Source organism: Talpa occidentalis, unplaced genomic scaffold (genome assembly GCF_014898055.3).
Source record: "Talpa occidentalis isolate TD23 unplaced genomic scaffold, MPIMG_talOcc4v2.1 talOcc4.2, whole genome shotgun sequence".
NCBI lineage: Eukaryota > Metazoa > Chordata > Mammalia > Eulipotyphla > Talpidae > Talpa > Talpa occidentalis.
In genome coordinates this window covers 104,758,509-104,777,916 of record NW_023602073.1, presented here as the reverse complement: position 1 = coordinate 104,777,916, position 19,408 = coordinate 104,758,509, and the positions used below count along the sequence as shown (strand labels likewise).

Genomic DNA, 19,408 nt, shown 5'->3' with positions numbered 1-19,408 from the left:
AATTAATTTAAATTTAACTTTTAATTCTTAAAAATAATTCTATGATAGGCAGCAGCCTTTCTGCCTGCCTGTGCCTATGCAGGTGTTCCTTATCGCCAACTTTCTCCCTTTGCAGGGCATCAGTCCTCCTGCCCACTTGTGTCTCTTTGCTGACCTTCTCCCTTTGCAAAGCAGCAGAGGCAGCTGCTCCCAATGTTGCTCACCTGTGACTATGCAGGCCTCTCTTTTTAGCAAACCTGTCCCTTTCAGGGGTAGCTCTTTCTGCCCACTTGTGTCTTAGCAAGCATCCTTTACTGCCCTCTCCCTTCTTAGAACAAACCTACCATTTTTGATATAAAAAATTATATTATATAGTATATATAATTATATATAATGATATATCTAAATCTATAAATAAAAATGTTTTAGGTAATGGAAATCTCTTGAATTATACAAAAAAAAAAAGCCTTGAAAATTCCTTGGAAGCAATTTACTGTACCCTCAAAGGAGCTGAAGGTATTTTAAATTATCCTCCAAAGCATTTTTCTTTAGATTAACTAGAAATTTTTCCTTGCTTAATCATTTGATATGACCGTGTGTTTAAAAGACACTCCTTTTTTCATTTCAGAATTTTGCATAGGAAATATCTCTGATTCCAGACCAAGAACTTCTTAAAGGCTTCAGTGATCAAGGACAAAGATCAGTACTTTGCTTTCATTTCAGTAAGACAGAGAAAGGAGATCCACTTATTCCTCATAAAATGCAAGCAGCAGACTGAGAAACCAATTGACTGCTCGTTGCAGACCAAGTTAAGATCATCCTTTCACGTTCAATGACTTTCCAGGGGATACAGACAGGAATCCAAGCCCTATAACCTAAATATCAAAGCTCTGAAAAAGGAAGGCATTATCTATTCTCACACAGTGTCAATCCATTCCCTGTCCAAAAGGTTACATTCTTAAATTCTGCCTCATTCCTTTTCTTGTGCTGAGTTTTCTGATGATGATACATTTTTCCCTTTCCCTTTCCTATAACAATCTTTACAGGTTCCAGCCAGGGTCCCATGTCTTCTATATAAATTGTGAGTCCACAATAATCATCTTTCAACAAATATTACATATATTCTGACCAATCAGAGGGTATTTTAATATTTACCTTTTTTTCTTTAAATTGGTCTACCAGGGCCTCCCCGGTGGTGCAGCGGTTGAGCGCTGGGTTGCGAAGCTGCCCGCGGCCTCTGCGGCGCCGGTTCGATCCCCGGCTGCTCCCCGGCCACCAGAGGAGGGTCCCACATGGCGCGCAGACCTCTCCTGCCGCCCGCTGCTCCCCTCAGCAGTGTACTTCAGTCCTTCTGCCTGCTCTGCTCCCCACTCTGGCTCTGGTGAATTCTCTCACCCTCCCGCGCTTCTGACTGTACCCAGTGCATGTATAAACAAAACAAACAAATATAATAAATAAATAAATAAAAACATGCCTCTATAAAAATAAATAAATAAATAAATAAATAAATAAATTGGTCTACCAACTCCTTAAAGTTAGAAAACAGGTCTAAGAGGTCTATCTGCCTGCTGCACCACATACACTCAACCAGAATTTGTTGAATGAATGGCTACAATCAAAGCTTTGAACAAAAGGGAAAGAGCTACTTTAGCAGACATGGGAGAGGTGAATGGAGAGAACTATAGAAAAAGACAATGATAAAAAAGGAATCATCTATGAGATATTGTTCTATTGGTAGAAAAAGTGGAGGGAACAAACTAGGGGAATGTCTACAGGAGCTAACACAACTAGAGGCTCTTCTTAAAATTATTCACAACATAGAGAAGCCGAGACCACAGTGGAAAAATAACATGATTCACTGAAAAACATCATCGCTAGACTAGCAGTCAGGATATTCATGTTGTGCTCTAAAATCTGACACTAACTGGCTTTGACCAGAGCAATTTATTTAATTGCCCTTGCCAATTCATCTCTAAACTTATGGAGATAAGACTTGATTACTAAAGTCCCCTTTGACTGAGATATTCTAGGATTCTACAGTTTTCCTTCATCTTGAGAGGGTTTTTGCTTCAGTTCTACTGGGTTAGAAGGGTTAGAAGGGATCTGAAAGCACTACAAGCTATGATAAAGTAAATACAGAAATTTCAGTTACTAAAAAGAAAGATGGAATTTAAAATATAAAATAAAATAACATAAAACCATGATGGTACAAAAGAAGAACATTTCTTTAAATTAGCTTTGCTTATTTTATCATTTTAGCTGATTAATATTCCCAATGGGATAGGTCAAGGACTCAAAATGAAACTGAGCTGGAGAAAGAAATGGGAATTAGAGGTAACACCTTCCATACATGTGCTTTAATTCAATGATAGAAAAGTGGTTTGTGATTTAATAGGTGTACAAAGCATTTAAACACTCCTTTGATTAAGAGAAAATATGTCAATATAAGATTATCATTGTTATTTTGTTTAAAATAACCTCACATACCCCAAATTTTGGACTAAAACAAGCAAAAAGATCAATTTACAAAGCGTTGCGATGTCTGCCAATAAATCAAGAAAAAACTGTGTGAAAATACCATTTGACTTTTTTCTTTTCTCAGCATCCCCTTTATATCAGTGTTAATCACTTAGCACTCCCTTAGGCACCCAATGTTCTCTTTTGTATCTAAGCATCTCTGTCACAGAAAGAATCGATTGATCTAATAAACTCATCCTAACTTTACTGTCTAGGGACAATGTGCTCTCCCTTCCAGAATATACTTGTCCTAAAACAAGGCCATGGGAGAGGACAAATGCTTAGCCATAAAGACTGACTGATAGAACTACATGTATCTGTGGGGAGGACATCTGAACACACAACCTCCCCAGAGACACTTTCAGATCTTCACACATAGCCTTGCTATCCAATGACCTGATTTTTTAACCTTTAGTTGTAATCTAAGGAAAGAAAAAGTTAAGTCAAGATATAGGCTATATTTGAATACTGTTGTAAGTGAAAAGGAACAAATACAAAAACAGTATTTAAAAAGTCCTGAGAAAGATTTTTGAGTGTTTCCTCTAACTTGGACTCATATCATTTTTTTTCAGATTAGACAATTAGCTAATCACTCTGAAAACATAACAATACGAAATGTTTGTTCTTAAAGTTATGAAACAAGAAACAAGTAAGCCTTACTTGTTTGGGGAGCAATGAAGAGTGAGAAAAGCATGTGTTCTTTAGAAAACATGTGCCATGTGGGACTGGTTGGAGGATGAAACTGGTGACCTTCGAGCCACATCCCATCATGTTGACTTCTTTTGGTTTGATGAACACAGGATTTTGAAAGCAATTTTAAAAATAGTGTACAATTAAAATTTGGGGAATTTCTACATGAAAATACAGGTTTCTGATTACTCTGGGATAATCAAAGGAATTGACAAATCTGAGTAGACAATTCCACAAGACAAGACACCATTGAGGTGTGAACAATCTCTTAAGAGGCTTGACCATGGAGACTGGCTGAACCTAACGAAAAGCAGGGAATCACCCTTTTTTTTCTGAGGCAGAAAAGAACTGACTGCATAAAAATATGGTAACTTGAAAGAAGTTTCAGTAAGAAAAAAAGGACAGGATTCAAAATGCAACATAAAACAGATCAAATACCTATGGTTGTACTGAAGCTGTAGATGAAGGACATTCCTTTATTATCTCTGCAGTTTCTCTATTATAGACAAGCTTGTTTATAAGAAAAAACACCAATAATGATATTTTAAAAGTCAAATTTATTCTTTTCAGTTAAAGAAAAGAAAGAATTCATCATCAACACTTATCATCAATAGCCTATATACCCTCAAAGGATTTTAAATGTCTTTTGTTTTTGAAAGAAGATATATAATTCCATTTATTTAGTCAGCTCTTAAAAATATCTCCTTATTGAAACTTGGTCCTAAATCTAGGTTCATAGTATATGATGAAGGTCTATTGAAAGCTTATTTAACCTACATTAAATCTTGATAATGCATTAATGAGTTTTTTAAAGGGATAATTTTAATTCCCCAATCTTCAACCATAAAGACTATATAGTGCTAATCTGCCTTGCCCTTTCCATTAAACTTGTTAAGGGCATTCTATTTAGTCAGCACCCGGAATGGGCCATTAAAATTCTTGTTCGGTAAGAGTTGTGTTCTGTGCTCTGTTGTTTTAAATTCCATTAAATCCAAATGGTCTTTATCGCCCCATGACCACTGTGACTTCAATCAGCCAATTTAATTACCTTACAAAATTGTCAGCAGAAGCAGCAAAGAAAAACAGGAAGCCCTATGACGTTATCAGATTGAAATCTTCCTCTTCAGTGTTTAATCTAGACCAGTCAATAATGATGATGTACACCTACTTCCCTCACTTTCAGGGGCTTTTGACCTTACCTTTCATGCAAAGATTTAGGGTTTTAGATTCATTTGAAGCAGTTGTAATACCTTGATAACTGGACTACAAATTGAAAGCCTGTAGAAGATAAATCTTCATCAACCAAATGCAAAAACAATCAACAATTTCAAAATAGCAAACCAACCCTCTGAGAAAAACCTGGCATCTCCTGCAAACCTCATTATTACGCATGCAGATTAATGATTTTTTAATGTATAGTACAGTTGAAAAACAATGAACTACTTTCTACTCTGATGTGTAAAACTGGACATCAACAGTTTCTAGGAATAAATGTAAGTGGAGCTTAACACTAAAATCCTAAGAACAGAAGGAGAAAATGAGGTAATGCCTCTCACTTGAATTTCCACCACAAAAAAAGCAAGACATTTTCCCTAGCAGAAATTTTGATAATTAAAAGAAAATCAAAGATTGTGATAATTATCATAGACAACACTTTATTTAATGAAAAGACTTAAAAAGGTTCTGATAATCAATGATACATGCAGTGTTTGGTCTATGGTATATGCCTCCTTTGTGTGGGAGCAATTCACATTAACTTTCCTGTGCTGAGTAAATGTTGAAACAGTGTCATTTGAGAATTCAGGGAATGAACACACTGCAATGATCATTTGAATTAAACTAAAAAGCAAAAGGTGTCTGACAATATGTCTACTGATATATAAACCCTTGTTCACCTCTGAAAGACAACCTCACAAAGCCAGAAAATGTGTTGAGTTCCATGTGTCTGGCTGGAGAAGGGGTGCTATTTCTAGAGGACGAAAAGATCATTTTTCAAAGTCTTTTTTTTTTTTTTTAAATCACTGTGCCTCTGTTGATGGATCACATCAGAGTTATTCTTTGAAGCTTTAGGAATAAGTGAGACCTTATGTGAAAAACAGATTTTTTTTTTTTTTTTAGTGTGGCTGTTGTGTTGGCGATTCTTGGAAATATTTTCCCTCCCCTGCTTTCCATAGCTCAGCTGAGCAGGTGTTTGGGCTTGATCTGTTTCCGACAGTAGCAGACATTACTTCCCCATCCCCACCTCCCAACAGCCAGTTTTCCCACTCCCAAATGTAAGACCACTCCTCCCTACCCGCCCACCTCAACTCCCAAAGGCAGAAAAATCCCTTTCAAAGAATTAGTAGAGTGGCAGCTTCTAAGCACGCTCAGTTCACTCACAGTCCTTGATGTTGTAGTACATCTGCTACTAATTATTCTATCAGGGAGCACATGGGATATCCAGGAAATAGGGGGGATTTCATAGGAATTCTTTCTGTTCCTCTCACGTGGCCTTTATTACCTGAGCAGTTCCAGAGCTGAATGCCTTCACCTTTGGCCTGTACCCAGGGAGGTGGTTATATGCTGTGCCACGGGCCGCGCCAAAAAGGTACAAGATCATCTTGGGGGGCAGGGGAGATTCTGCCTGGGAAGCCTTTTAACACCGCCGTTCTACCCGCATACTTAAGAAAAAACTAGGTGGAAACATCCAAAGGGCAGAAGTGACCTACCACATGCTCAGCTCCTCCGCCAGGACTACCTAAGAGAAGTTTCCCATGAGTTTGGAAGAAAGTTGGGGCCCGAGTCTTCGTCCCTAGCGTTCTAAATGCTAATTTAGATAAAGACTTTGAAAAATACCCGACCTCTAAGATGAAAAGCAAGTGGTGGCTTGAGGACTCAATCCCAGAAGATGTGTAACCTCCCCAACCTCTGGCGGTACCGTCAGCCCTGCGCCAAATCCCAGTGAGCCGGCCACCACTCCTCTCCATGCTTTCTCGGGAGCCAAGGTCGGGGCACACCCAGAGGAGTAGGACCGGTTAAAGTAACAAACAAACAAAATCAAGGGCGGCAGAGCCACAAAAGTTGAGCTGGCAGTTGACAAAAATGGGGGCCACGGCCCCGCGCACCGAAAGATCCCGCCTTCACCCTCTCCAGCCCAAAGCTCCTGGAGGACGCAGCTGCGGGGAAACAAAGGTGCCTCATTTACATAGCGGGGACGCGCGGCGCCCAGCAGTCGGAGTGCGCTGGTGAGGCCGGGCTGGGGCCGTAGCAGGCGCCTGATTGCAGGCGTGAGATCTCTGACCTGACCTGGAGAGGAAGAGCTGCCTAACTTACCCAAGAGTCACCTAGTCTCCTGACAGCGTGCCCACCAGGTGGTCGCCCAGGAATAGTCACGCTGTGCCGAGCCACGAGCGAAGGAGGGTAAACAGTCAAGACCCAGAGCGAGGCGACCCGCCCGACTGCTTGCAAGGAGCTGACCCTTGGCAGATCCTCAGGTCGCCTTCCCCCCACCCTGCCCACCCTCCCACCCCTGCCCCGGGCAGGCTTAATGCTTGGGAAAAGCATCCTGGGGTCGGCGCTTGGGAGACCTTCTCTTGGAGATGTTTGCTAAGTGGCCACAGTGGAGCAGGGCCGGGTGTGCAGACCGCTGGAGTCAGGCGGGGAGGAGGGAGGTTGGGGGCACCCGGAGGGAGGCGCTCCTGGGAGCGCCTGCAGGAAGTTTTCCTGTACAGCAGAGAGAAGTCACTGTATCGAAGTGGTGAAAGTGGTGGACTTGGATCTTGCGATCTTGTGAGCGCACTTGCGTGTGCGTGTGTGTGTGTGTGTGTGTGTGTGCGTGTGTGTGAGAGAGAGCGAGCGAGAGAGAGCGCGCGTGAGCGCGCTTACGCCTGGGAGACGTGAGCGGGTCAGCTCCCCAAGCATAGGCTGTGAGCAGGAGGACGCAGGGTCGAGTCATAGTTTTAGTGGGAGCAGGGGAAAGGAGAGCATAGGAAGGGTGTTTTCTACCAACAACGTAAAGGGGGGCTGGGGTGGCCTCTGGATTCCGCGGTTGCCATAGCGCCGAGGCGAAGGCGCAGGCGGTTGACTACTTGTCACCACGCCGAGTCCGTGGGGGAAGAGGGAGAAGATGCTGGATGCCACCTCCCCAGCAGAGGCAGCAGGTCTCGCCCGCACCCGGCGACCTGCTGCCCAGGGGCATCTGCTCCAGCAGCAACTCCAATCTTTTCCCTTCCCAGGCTCGGGCCAGAGATGAGGCTCCAGTGCTCCTTTCGAGCCAAAGTTGAAAATAACCTTTCTCCAATATGGCCTATAGGCGCTCAACCAACCATCCACTCCACTCAAAACATCTTTTCCCCAGAAGAAAATAAAACTCCCACCACTGCATCAAAATAGCCCCAACAGAGAAATGCTCCAATGATTACAATGTACACAGTCCTTCCCCACAATTCAGAAGAAATCAGAGAAAATGGATCTCCACGTGGAAAATGTTTAAAGTTAATGGAAAAAAATAACAGGTTTTCCAGAAACTAGGCTGTTGGTTTAGGTTATCAAGGCACTGGTGAGAAGGTCTTTGATACTCCCCTATTTCTTAAGGACATTCTTAGTAAGCATTGGTCTAAGAAAATGTATTTTTGTGTATGTGTCAGCTCTTTTGGAAAGCTGCTACACACTCTGCTACGGTCGCCAAGATTTTTAATATGAAGATATGAAATGATCAGCGAATGTAACAATCTAATGATTCAGCAAATATTGTACTGCAAGATCAGAGCAGTAATAATTAAATCTGTAGAGTATTGGTATCAGATTCCAACTCCAAGACTTCTTATTTTCCCACCCAGTCTGCAAACACACTAAGGCACGCTCATTCACAAACACACTTCAAAAAATAACTAGTATTTCAAATAAGCAGGTTGTACTACTCAAAACATTGGGCAAAACTACCATATTGTAGCACTTACCATGCTTGAACAGAAGAGCTGAACACACTACATTTCCAGTAATACCGGGACCTGTTTAATCTAGCCCAAAGAAACAAGCATTCCTTTGGATGCTTGTTGCTAAAAGCAACATGCTTAAGTATCATCTAAAGACATGAAAAAAAGGAAAAAACTACAGTAGGAATGGGAATCCACTTATAACATTGTCTTTTTTTTTTTTTTTTTTTTGGTCATTACCAGCCTCCTGGATACCAGATGACTATGTTCAGGGGTAGGTAGGGTTCCTATTTTTTGATACTTGAAAAGTACCTCTTACCCTGGTTCCCCAAAGCCTGAGAGATAAGACAAATTCTATCATTATAGAAAAAAAGCACATGGGAAAAGGGAAAGAGAGAAGATGCTATTGACATAATAGAAGCTGCATCAAATCACTCTTCGATTTAAATTTTGACTGAATGAGTTACTGCATGCTTTTATCTCAAGGAATAATCAGGAGTATAGGCTTTCCTGGATTGGTCTAAATACACTTGAACTTTCAAAAGAGGTACCCACAGTGGGAGTGTTTATCCCCTTGGTTTTCTTCTCTCCCTCCATCTACTTTGAGAAACTTTCCCTTACTAGCTCCCCTCTTATTAAAACTCCAGTGGCCATCAGGAGGGGATGAGAGTAGCCCATGAGTAGTCCACGTTTCATTTCCTCCAACCAAATATTCAGCACTGTTCCCACTGAGGTCCCACGTTTAAATTTTCTAAGGAATCCTAGATTCCTAAGGAAAGCAATAGATTTCCCTAACCCATCACTGCAAACTTGGCTCTTAATCATGACACAGTGAAATCAGGATGTAGATTCAGATCCCACGCACAGCTACTCGCAGCCCCAATCACCACTGTTAATCATCTATTACCCCAGGACGAGCGAGCTGAGCTATTAGTCCAGGACGAGCAAGCAGTGAGAACACAGAGAGAGAAGGGCTCACAAGTTAAAAACAAACAAAAAGCCCTTTCCTGTGACGCTACTTCACCCCAGATAAGCAACAGTCTTTCTAAGTAGAGCCTTCAACCTTATAACAATATTTTTAAAAGCTCCGCGTCCCAGGGATTGCAAAAGCGGTGAAATTAACCCAAAAGACTAAGAAATCAAAAGATTAGCGCCTTTCACTTGTGCGTGAGGACCCGACTGGGTTCCGGGCGAAAGCGGACCAACGCCAACTCACCAAAGAGTTAGCAGTTATTAACTCATCGACTCAGCAAGGTGAGAGGCGTGTAGCCCCGGCGCGCACGTTTGTGAGGACCGTGCAGCCAGCCAAGCTCGGAAGCCTCCCGGGGAGACAGGCGGGCGCGGCGGCCGGCCGAGCCCCCAGCGTCATCACATCTCTGTGGCAGGCAACTGTGGGGAGGTAATGCAGCGACCACTACCACACACTGGAACTCATTTCATTTTTCCGAAGCTAGAAAAAAAAATTTTTAAGGAAAAAAGGAAAAGCACAGAGTGTTCTTTAAAACCCCAGGAGGCGATAGAGCCCTGAACAGGTCGGAAAACATCGAGCCCACCCTCCTGGCAGAGCAAACCCGCCTGTTTACATCCGGCTGCCTCGGAGCCGGATCCAGGCAATGGAGACAGATGGGGAACCTTACCAAATCTTAGCACATGTGTGGTTCCTTGAGAATATCCAATCCACAGTAAGCAGAGCAGGAATTTAATGGTGTGCCTGAAGACTGGATTACTTAGAATCGGGAAAATAATCTTCATGGTGTTTCTGCGTCCACACGCGCGTCACCCACTTCCCCGATCTAGCGTTAGGCTCCCGGTTCGGGTAGGAAAGAAGATGCGTGGAGTGGTGGCCGCAGACACGATCACGGCATGGTTCTCACAGAGAGGAAGGAGTCTCTGCTTCCCAAACCCATTAGCAATCGCTGCATGTTCTTCACTCACTGCGCCAAGGAGCAACCTTCCACTGCAAGGGATGGTGGGACATCCATGTTAGCCGGGGAGCATCCGGGAGAAATCCAGCACGCAAACCCACAATGTCCGGCCGCGCGAGCCTGGGGAAGCAAAGGAGCAGGGAAATCAATAGGAAATTCAGCCTTGGAAACCGCCTAGGAGCCACAGTCCCAGCACAAAAGGCGCTTTGCTCGCAAAGGTTTTGTCAGGCCCTATTCTACTGCACTGCTGCACAGCTTCTGACGTGAAGCCAAGATTAAGTGAGAAAAATTGAGATAGCTGCTTGCCTCTTAAGGCTCCCTGCCAGTGAGCTTCCCAATATCTATTATGCAACCGATCTGATCGCCTGCCTTGATTGCAAGACAGAAAACAGGTTTATTTGCGTGGAGAAAAGTGCTTTTATTTTCAATCAGAGTCTTTGCTAGGAGTGGTGTATGCAAAGAAACTTCTTACAATTAACTGAGGAATTTTAATAAATGACTGGCTTAGTGAAAGTCACTTTGCCAAGGAGTTATTAAAAAAAAGGAGGAGGGGAGTAAGACAGAGGAATTTATTACAAATGTAACATCAGTTTAGGTTGAAAGAAGGTCTTATTTATACTTTTAGCATGTTGCCCAAGAAAGATCATAGATTGGTGTACAATTGTAAAGGTGAAGATAGTTTTTAAAAACTTGAGCGGGACATTCCTTGATTACTACCCAGGAGTAGAAATGGATTTCTTCAAATGGCCTTTTAGTAGTAAACATGTTTAAGTAAAATAAAGGAGTCATATTTTCCTATCCGTTTTTAGCTCATCTAAAATAACTGAGCATATATGGGGAAAGTTATGTTTGAATTAATGCAGCAAATTCCAGAGGCTTCAGTAATTTATGCCCAAATTTCTTCTCAGTTTGGCTTATGAATGTTTTTCTTTGAAAGGCAGAATATGGGATTGCAGATTCAGCAACAGTGAGAGTCACAGTTTTGTCTTAAGATGTCTTATTATTTTTCTAATTTTCTGGTCAAAATATTTTACATCTCCAGTAGTGACGGCCTTGGCTTTTACAATTGTCAGTTTATCCAAGAAAGAAAATTCATAAATATATTTTTCTTTTAAAATAAAATGCATTTATTGTTGGTAATATGTAGTCCTCCAAGCATATAGATAAGAATATCTAATCCTAATGTTTTACACCCAGCAAGTAAATCAAATGGATAGTAATAAACATATTGCTACATATTAATACTTCTAAGTGTTAATACTTCTAAGTGATCAAGCAACACGCAAAGTGAAGCACTGGACCTGTATATCTTTAATCTCTTTTTTTCATTATCAACTAACAGAACATAGGCTAAAACTTATAAAAATATAATATGATACCTTACTTGAAGAATATCTTTCTAATAAGGGGGAGTATGACTACTATTTCCTCCAAATAACAAGAAAATACTGTAATGTTTTCATTCCACCATAATGATTTTTTCAACATATTTTTAATTAAGATATTAAAATGCTGATTTGAAAATAAACCTACCTTTTACATTTTACAAAGACATTAAGAGAGCATTTTTTTAAGATGGAGTCATAACTGCAGTGTCAAAAATAAGTATCATGAATGGCTAGCTCTGCAGTGTAGTGGGCAATTCAATCAAATAATTTGACTATTTGAGCACTTTAAAAGGAACACCTTGTGCTAAAATCAAGGGTATCTAGCGACTCCTTCAGTCCATGTTTAAAATATCTCTTGTAAGACATGTAGAACCCAACATGCTCTGTCTCGTATTTTGCTGTCTCATTTATAGCATTCTGTTTATTTTTTTCTTGTTTTTGCGGAGGCAAAAGTGACTGCCAGGGCAACAATAAATATTCTTAGGGTTTTTTTCCATCAATATAATTGATAAGTACTCCCTGAAAATAGCATATTCTGTTATGATTAATCAAAATACCGCAATTTCGCAGTGTAGTTAGCATTTAATGGAACCTGCAAAAACAAAATGTAGCATCATTCCTTATTCATGTATTCTGTTTACATAGTGGCTTTTGACATTCCAGTTGTAACTGATATTCCAGTTGTACAGTTGCTTAAAACCAGAATTCTAAGTTCATTTTTGTGGGATTATTTATTGTATATTTAGTTCAAAAACTGAAAGATCATGCTTCCAGATTCAAATTTCAGATCAGGAATTTCTCAGTAAATTAAATAGTTAAAAATCTGTCATACATTGTTCTTACTATTAATTGGTCCCTAAAGAACCAGTTTTGCACATATGCTAAATTAGGTTCATTTACATCCATCAACTGATCTGAAAGTCTTTAACACCATAGACAGCAACTCCACCTGTACCATTGAACTTCTGTAAGACAGGAGTCAACCTTTCTTCAGGACCGCGGACAGCGCCCCCAGGCCCTGATTCATTCTGGAGTAGTACATTAAAAGTAGTACATTGAATGAGTAATGTGATGCCATTTGAAGTGACAATGTGAATATTTTTACTACACAGAGTATGGGAATTTGGATTATTGCATTGTTCATATTGTCAAGAGGACTATTTTGTCAACTCTACAGTGTGTATATTTCATTGTGACTTGCTGAGATTGTTTGGCATCCCCAAGATGTACCAACAGTCATCCTTTTCCATGGCATACTACAAGTCATTTACATTAACTGTGAATTCTCTTGTGAACACTAAGCTGCTTGCTTTTCAATATAAAAATTTCCTGAAAGATCACCAAGAATTCAGTATACTGAGCAACATGCTGTCAATTTCAGTGGCTAAAGACATTTCTAAAATATACAATTAGTTATTGCTTTCAAATGCCCCACTTCAACATTTTCATCTGTTATAAGGGTAATCAGATCAATTCCAATTCTCTCTCATTAAACTACTTCACTCACTCACAGGGCAGAAACAACAAAAACACTAAAATTACTTTCCCACTATAGGAGAATTTGGTGGTACAGGAGATGCTTTATAGTAAGGCAATTGTGAAATTATTACAAGGGTCTCCTCATTGCTGATACCATACAACACAGTTCTGGAGATATATGAAGAGTTGATAAAGTCATTATATAGTACCCACCTATCAAATTTAACTCTTTTTAAAATTTTGTCAGTTTTGTAATTTGTTCCTATTTTAAAGAAAAAAATACCACTACTTGGTATCATGCGATCACATATACTTAGTAACAGTGAGATTTATATACTTCATTCCATGGTTTCATTTCTTTTTTTCTCATTTTAACCATATGGCAACATTTATTTCTGAGAGCCAAAGCGCTATAGGTTCCAAGGTCAAAGCATAGATGACAAACTACAAATGAACACATATATGCACACACAGAGAAGCCGTGTTTAAAAGTAAGTGTCGAACACACACACAGAAGACTAACATGCAAAGATATCAACTCTGTGATAAACAAGCAAAGATAAAATACATATCATGTTTATGTAAATCTTGTTCCAACAACAGCAACACAAGCCATTAGCTTCATCTTTCACTATATTCTTATATTTACTGACACTAATGACCTCTTATTCTTGGGCACTATTACTTGAGAAGCAATTTTAGTTTTCTATTCTCCAGTGAAAATGAATCTTATTCTAGTTAGCTGCCACCTGCTGGGGCATGTACAAATGTGTAATAATCCTTACAACACAACCTTTAAAAAGACAATGCTTATACCTTGTGCAAGAATCAGAAAATAGATCAGCACAATCTGAATCTCAAAGGTGTTTTAAATGTTTTTCCATGTCATATCTATATTTAAATTTTTCACATGGAATTCTGTCTAAGGATTCCATTTGACTTCCCACTGAAGTCCTGCTGTTATGTGACATTTGAGAAACCTCATCTTATAGTAACACCTGACCTATTCTTCCATGCATGTGGCCTGTTGTATTGCAGCTAAGCAAAAATAAACAGCCTGTTCATCCATGGCATTTGAAGTGCTGGAGAATAAAGTCAGAGCTAATATCAGTTAAAACCGCACTGTTGCATCCTTGCACTTCACTCTTCCTATCTATGAATGCTATATGATCTCTTGTGATTCTGGACACATATCAACTGTTCCACCAACATTCTTTGCATTGGTAATTAATGACATTTAGAGTTTTAATTAATTTTAGATGCTTAAAAGAATTTTATCTTAATTAAGAAATTGAATGGGAATAGATTTACATGCCATGGAATTTTTTTTCAGCCTGTGCACTCCTCTGTGGAATTAAATAGAAGAAAACAACAGGTAAGACTTCTACACATCAATTATATCTCTAGCATCTTCCTTCCATGTGCTTCATTTTATTTTCTTGTTTAATAAGTTCCTAAGGCCACTAAAAGCTGCTTACCGGTTACAGGAATGTGTTCTACTAAAAGTTATAAGGTAATGAACTTAGACAAATCAAGATTGAAATATTGCCTATCTTCTGGCAACTAAAGTATGAGCTAATTAAGATTCAGATGAATCAATCATCTCTTATGCAATGAAAATAATCATTAATCCACAAGATTATTTCCAATAACAAAATCCCTAACAGTACAATGAAGAAATGACAGAAGAAATCTATGTGCTATCAAAAAAAAAAAAAAGTAGTAGTGGGTTTTCCAATACCCCATATTCTCTAAATTGGAAACAATTATCTAAGAAGCATCACATAGGTCATGTTGTTTGAAAAAAGAACTCCCATCTCCACGGAGGTAAAAATGTCAGAGGCTGGAGAGTCATTAAAAGTTCTTGACGTTTATGATCCACCCTGGTGACACTATTCCCTTTACCTTAATGGGACGCCCTCAGAGTTCTTTTAGATGCTCTCAATATTGGCATCGGTTTAAAAGAACGTCTGCACTTTCAAAGCACAGCACTAAGGAGCAGGGTTAATGAAAGAATGGGCGTATAAAAATAAGGCTCGGGAGTTCGTCAAGAAGGCAAGGCAGCCACACAGCACCTTGCTCTCTGTCTCTCTCCGCCTCGCGCGAGTCCCAGCAGCTGAGGCCACTTTCTGACACGTCTACTTATTACATTATTTTATGTGGAGAACGCGGGTGCCCGCAGCCAACCGAGCCAGTTGCATCCTTGACGGGAATTGGCTGATGCGAGCGGGACAAAGCCACTCGCAGCGAATGGGTCCAGCCGGTGGCCCGAGCGCACCCGTCTCCGCACGCTGCTCTGCCTTCTTGCTCTCCAGGCGGAACCTGCCCCTCGCGCACCCGCGGCCCCTTCAGTCCTCGTGGGCACCGACACCCAGGGCGGCAGCCCCGAACGGAGCCCACCGGGGGCCGGCGTGAGTGTGCCTTGCAGGGGGGGCTGGGGGCGAGGGTGTTAGTTGAGGGGAGTCCTTACCTTTCGCGGGGGGCAGGTGGGCGGGGAGGGGGAGGGGTGGTCCTCGGGGAGGAGCAGCCGGAGGAGGTCGGGCGGGAAGTCCCGGCTCCCGGACGGAGCAGCGCAGCCGCCGGCGCCGAGTCCAAGTGACGGCGGCTGCGGAGACCGAGCCCGCGGAGCCGCGGCGGCAGCGCTGAGACAGACACGCCTCCTGGCGGAGGGTCCTCGCCTCCTGCTTTAAAGGCGCCGCGTTCCTTTACCCGCGGCCCCTGCGCGCGCCCGGCCGCGCTGGCCGCCAGGGAGCAGCGCTTGCCCCGACCACAGATGTCCAAGTGCGAAGATTGTCTAATCGCCCCCAGACTTGGACTTTATCAAGCCCGGGACTGAGTCTTGGCCCCCTGAGCGCACCCGCACCTCCTCTGGGATGAGGGGGGTCCTGCACCCTGATGCTCGGTCTGGGAGGAATGCAAATCGCCAAGGAATTCGTCCTCTCTGGCTGGTGACAACATGTATAAGGAGCTCGAGCACGTTTGATTCTGTCTGGGTGGTAGCTTTTATACCTCTCCGAAACCATAGCAACGAAACTTCTCTGCTGCCAGGATTTGGGGGAGCAGCTGATAGTTTCCAAAGTGGCCCTCTTAGCTCAACCCTTTTGAGGTCCGAGGGAAAGATCTTAACTTTAGTCTAACCCCACCTCCATCCTCGGAGCACAGGACCAATATGCCCCCAGCCTCTATCCTGCAAATACCCCCTTAGACGCTCCTTGCTGAGACCTCCAGACTCCCTGGCAGAAAACAAAAAAACAAAAAAAAAAAAAAGATTTTTTCCTAATGGCAAGGGGTCAGTGAGCAGTCTTTGTTTTGTGTGGAGTCTTAATATCAGATGTCTCCTTTTCCCGAGGTCCCTGAACTCTCAAACCAAGCAAATCTTAGAAAGAAGTTGGGTTTGAGATCTGGTGGGCGCAGGCTCAAAATAGCCCGGGGAGCAGTTCAGGCCTGAAGACCATAAGGCTAAATGCTCTAAGTTCCTGAAAGAACTTTTTAATAGACCGGAGGTAAGGAGGAGCACCTGGTCCCTGAATTTTCCCGAAGCTGGATTTCCAGAGGGCAACCGCACCCGGCAGGGGAAGCAAGCACACCAGACTCACCCTGCTTCCTAGTTTCAAAAAAAAAAAAAAAAACCGATTGGCTTCTGCAAACAATCCCGGATTTCCGCTCCTCTGGGTCGAAAAGTCAACATCTATTCAATATCGTTGCTATTTTATCCTCGGCCCTAAAATATTAACTAGAGCAGAGACTTAGCAGTTGCCCCCAGAGGAAGCTGGCAAGCAGCGATTCGCTAGGTTTAAGTGAGGCTGAGCGGGAACAGTTTGGATGCTCTGGGCCTGGCAGGCAATTTTCAAACAGGTTGTGTAAAGAAAGTGCCAGGTGAGATTCCCATAACTGCTGAGTCCTAAAGCAGCCCTGATACCCAGTGGCATTACAATCTCTAAATCAGAAGATCCGGAAGTAAAAAGATTATGCGCCCCCCAGGTATCAATTGTCTTGATTGGAGACAAGCATTTGTCCATTGGTTACTTCTTTCCTTGCAGCCCTGGGAGAGTTAAAGCAGAGTACAAACCTGGGGAAGCACTGTCTACCTCCAGTCCCCAGGGCTAGAACCTGACTCATTAGCCCTGACCCCAGACCCAAAACACAGAAACTCAGTACTACTAGATCCCACTCCAGTCTCATAGTCTCATGAAAAAAAAGTCTCTATCATCTAGGTTCTAGGCTCTGGGCTCTCCAGTGCCCCCTACATGCTTTTTTTTTTTTTCCACTCACCCAAGTAGAGGAGACTGAAACTTACAAAGGTTACAGATGATTTAGTGGCAATGGCTAGTCGTTAGTCCTTTAAAGATCCCCTCAGAGTGATTGGGAGGCTCCCTTAATTAAGTCAACAGCAGCCTTGTTGTACCCAGTAAATAAATAGTCAATGAGTCCATTGTGTCTCCAGGAGCAGGCAGCACAGACCCGTGACCGCCTCTGGGTGCCTGGGCTCCAGCTGCTGTGACCTGCAGTCTAATGGACCCTGGAGGCACAGCGGAGTTTGGGCCAGGCCTTGAAAAAATGTCCCATTCAGCCCCTCTCCCTCACAGGAGTAATGAAGACAACTTGTCTATTGGCCAAAGACATTCTCCTTGTCATCATACAACCCAGCCTCCCCATTTCCAGGGAAGGAGGAGCAAAATGTTGAACACAGAGTAGATTCCAGTGTGAATCCCTGGGAGAAGACATCAGGCTTTGTTTTGTTGTGACTTTGAGGCTGTAGAATAGGGAGTGTGTCTCTTTTGACTTTAAGTATTCAGCATAGGGTTTGGCAAGCAGTAGGCACTGAATGAAAGAATGAGAGGGTTATTGGATCAACATTTCACCTTCCACACTATCCCCCCTGTCCCCCTCACATTGTATCCTAGGAAGAAGTTTCACACAAATTCCTCTAAATGCTATGTCTCTTCTTAGAACATAATTATTTATGTTCTAAGTTCACAGTTATTTATTTTCCAGAGCAAAGAGGACACACATATAAAGAGAGAAATAACAGGCACTAGCAAGCACTTGAGGGCCAGGGAGACAGAGCTGGGAGAAAAGTGGAACAAATCAAAATTATGCAAAATTATTTGACAATTCATTTCCTCAATGACAAAATGTTATCCAGATTCTAAAGAGAAAAGTTGACTAGCAAGGGTACATTAGACTAAACACAATCATTTAGCCCTTCAAAATAAAATTCCCCAATACTATAGAAAGATACTTGCTTTAATTTATGTCAGGATTCATGAGGGTAAACATTCAAAAACCAGACTCCAAGTCTCTTGGGGGAAAGCAGTAAAGTTTTTCCATCTCCATTCCCAGTATTCTTAAAACTTCATTTTCCATCTTAAAGAAGTTCACTGAGTACCTCAGTTAGAGTTTTAGGCAGGAACCACCTGTCTATTGTCCCTTCCTTACCTTTCAAATTGCTCCTAGAATTTAGCAGTTTTGGGATTCTGAACCCTGAGGACCCAGAAGATAAAACTGAGTTCCCAGTTTACTACTAGGGTTTATTATTATTATTACTTTGGATCTGGTTTGTTTAAATTGAATGTAGAATCAGAAAGTACTATCCTGGATCATCTGATACAAATGACTTCACTGTGCAGGTGATACAAACCAAAATGCGAGGAGCAGCCACTTGCTCATAGTGTGGTAGAACTGCCTCTGCCTGGGCAAAGGAGCATCGAGCTGTCTCCTGTCAGCCTCTTCAAAACTTAGAATCATATGAAGCTGGACTAAAAGAGACTCAAAGGACATCGACTCCATTTCAGGGTTACCATCTTTCTCTCACTTGAGGAGGGGGAGGGGAAATGGATATATGTGCATGTGGCCTCAAAATTTTTTATACAAAAATAAAAAAATGCACATACCCCCTGAAGCCCATTTTGGGCTGATGAGGAGTCCTTAGGTTTCAAATTAAGAAATGTCCATCCAATCCAACAACACTATTTTAAAGATGACAAAAAAAAAAAAAATCTCACTGACTTATAGTGCTTGTTAAGGACATTTTCAGAATTGAAACCTGGTGTACAAATACCTATCTGTCCTTATTCCCTCATGACTTTTTAATTATATCGGACATAAATCACACTGATGTGTCAACAACTCATATCAACATAGGGGATTTCTCTCTCAGAATAATTAATATCTACCCTTGAAGAATGAAATCTATTACTCATTTCTGAAACTTCTCAATATATTTATGGAGTAGATGCTCTCTCTTAGACACTGCCCTCGTACTAACAAAACAACAGGGAACAAAATAAACAAAACCCCTTCCTGCAATGAGTTTTCAATTTAGTGGTGGGAAGAAAGACAGTAAATAAATATATAAGTAAATGTCTGTCAGATGGAGAGGAGTGTTAAGGAGACAAATAAAGCACACTGAGCAGAACAGGAATGTTGGGAGGACTCGAGTAGGGAAAACTATTACTTTACAGTGGTTGTCAGGGTGTCTGATTAGTTTGCATTTGAGTAGAAATCTGAAGGGAGG

The 19,408-nt window shown here is 41.8% G+C and overlaps 1 protein-coding gene across 6 annotated transcripts in view; it reads right to left on the bottom strand.

Moving 5' to 3' along the window:
- The window catches only part of GRIK2 (glutamate ionotropic receptor kainate type subunit 2), a 587,451-nt gene extending 572,062 nt beyond the window's left edge, over positions 1-15,389 (bottom strand). For 5 of the 6 annotated variants that reach the window (XM_054699057.1, XM_054699052.1, XM_054699054.1 and 2 more), the window contains exons 1-2: positions 15,362-15,389; positions 9,737-10,144 (exon numbers count right to left, since the gene is read on the bottom strand). In XM_054699057.1, the coding sequence (XP_054555032.1) occupies positions 9,737-9,851 (115 nt within the window). In that variant the 5' untranslated portion in view covers positions 9,852-10,144; positions 15,362-15,389. Of the gene's footprint in view, positions 1-9,736; positions 10,182-15,361 lie in introns of those variants that run through there. The other variant, XM_054699053.1, reaches the window with a different exon arrangement.
- Positions 15,390-19,408: the final 4,019 nt, after the last annotated feature.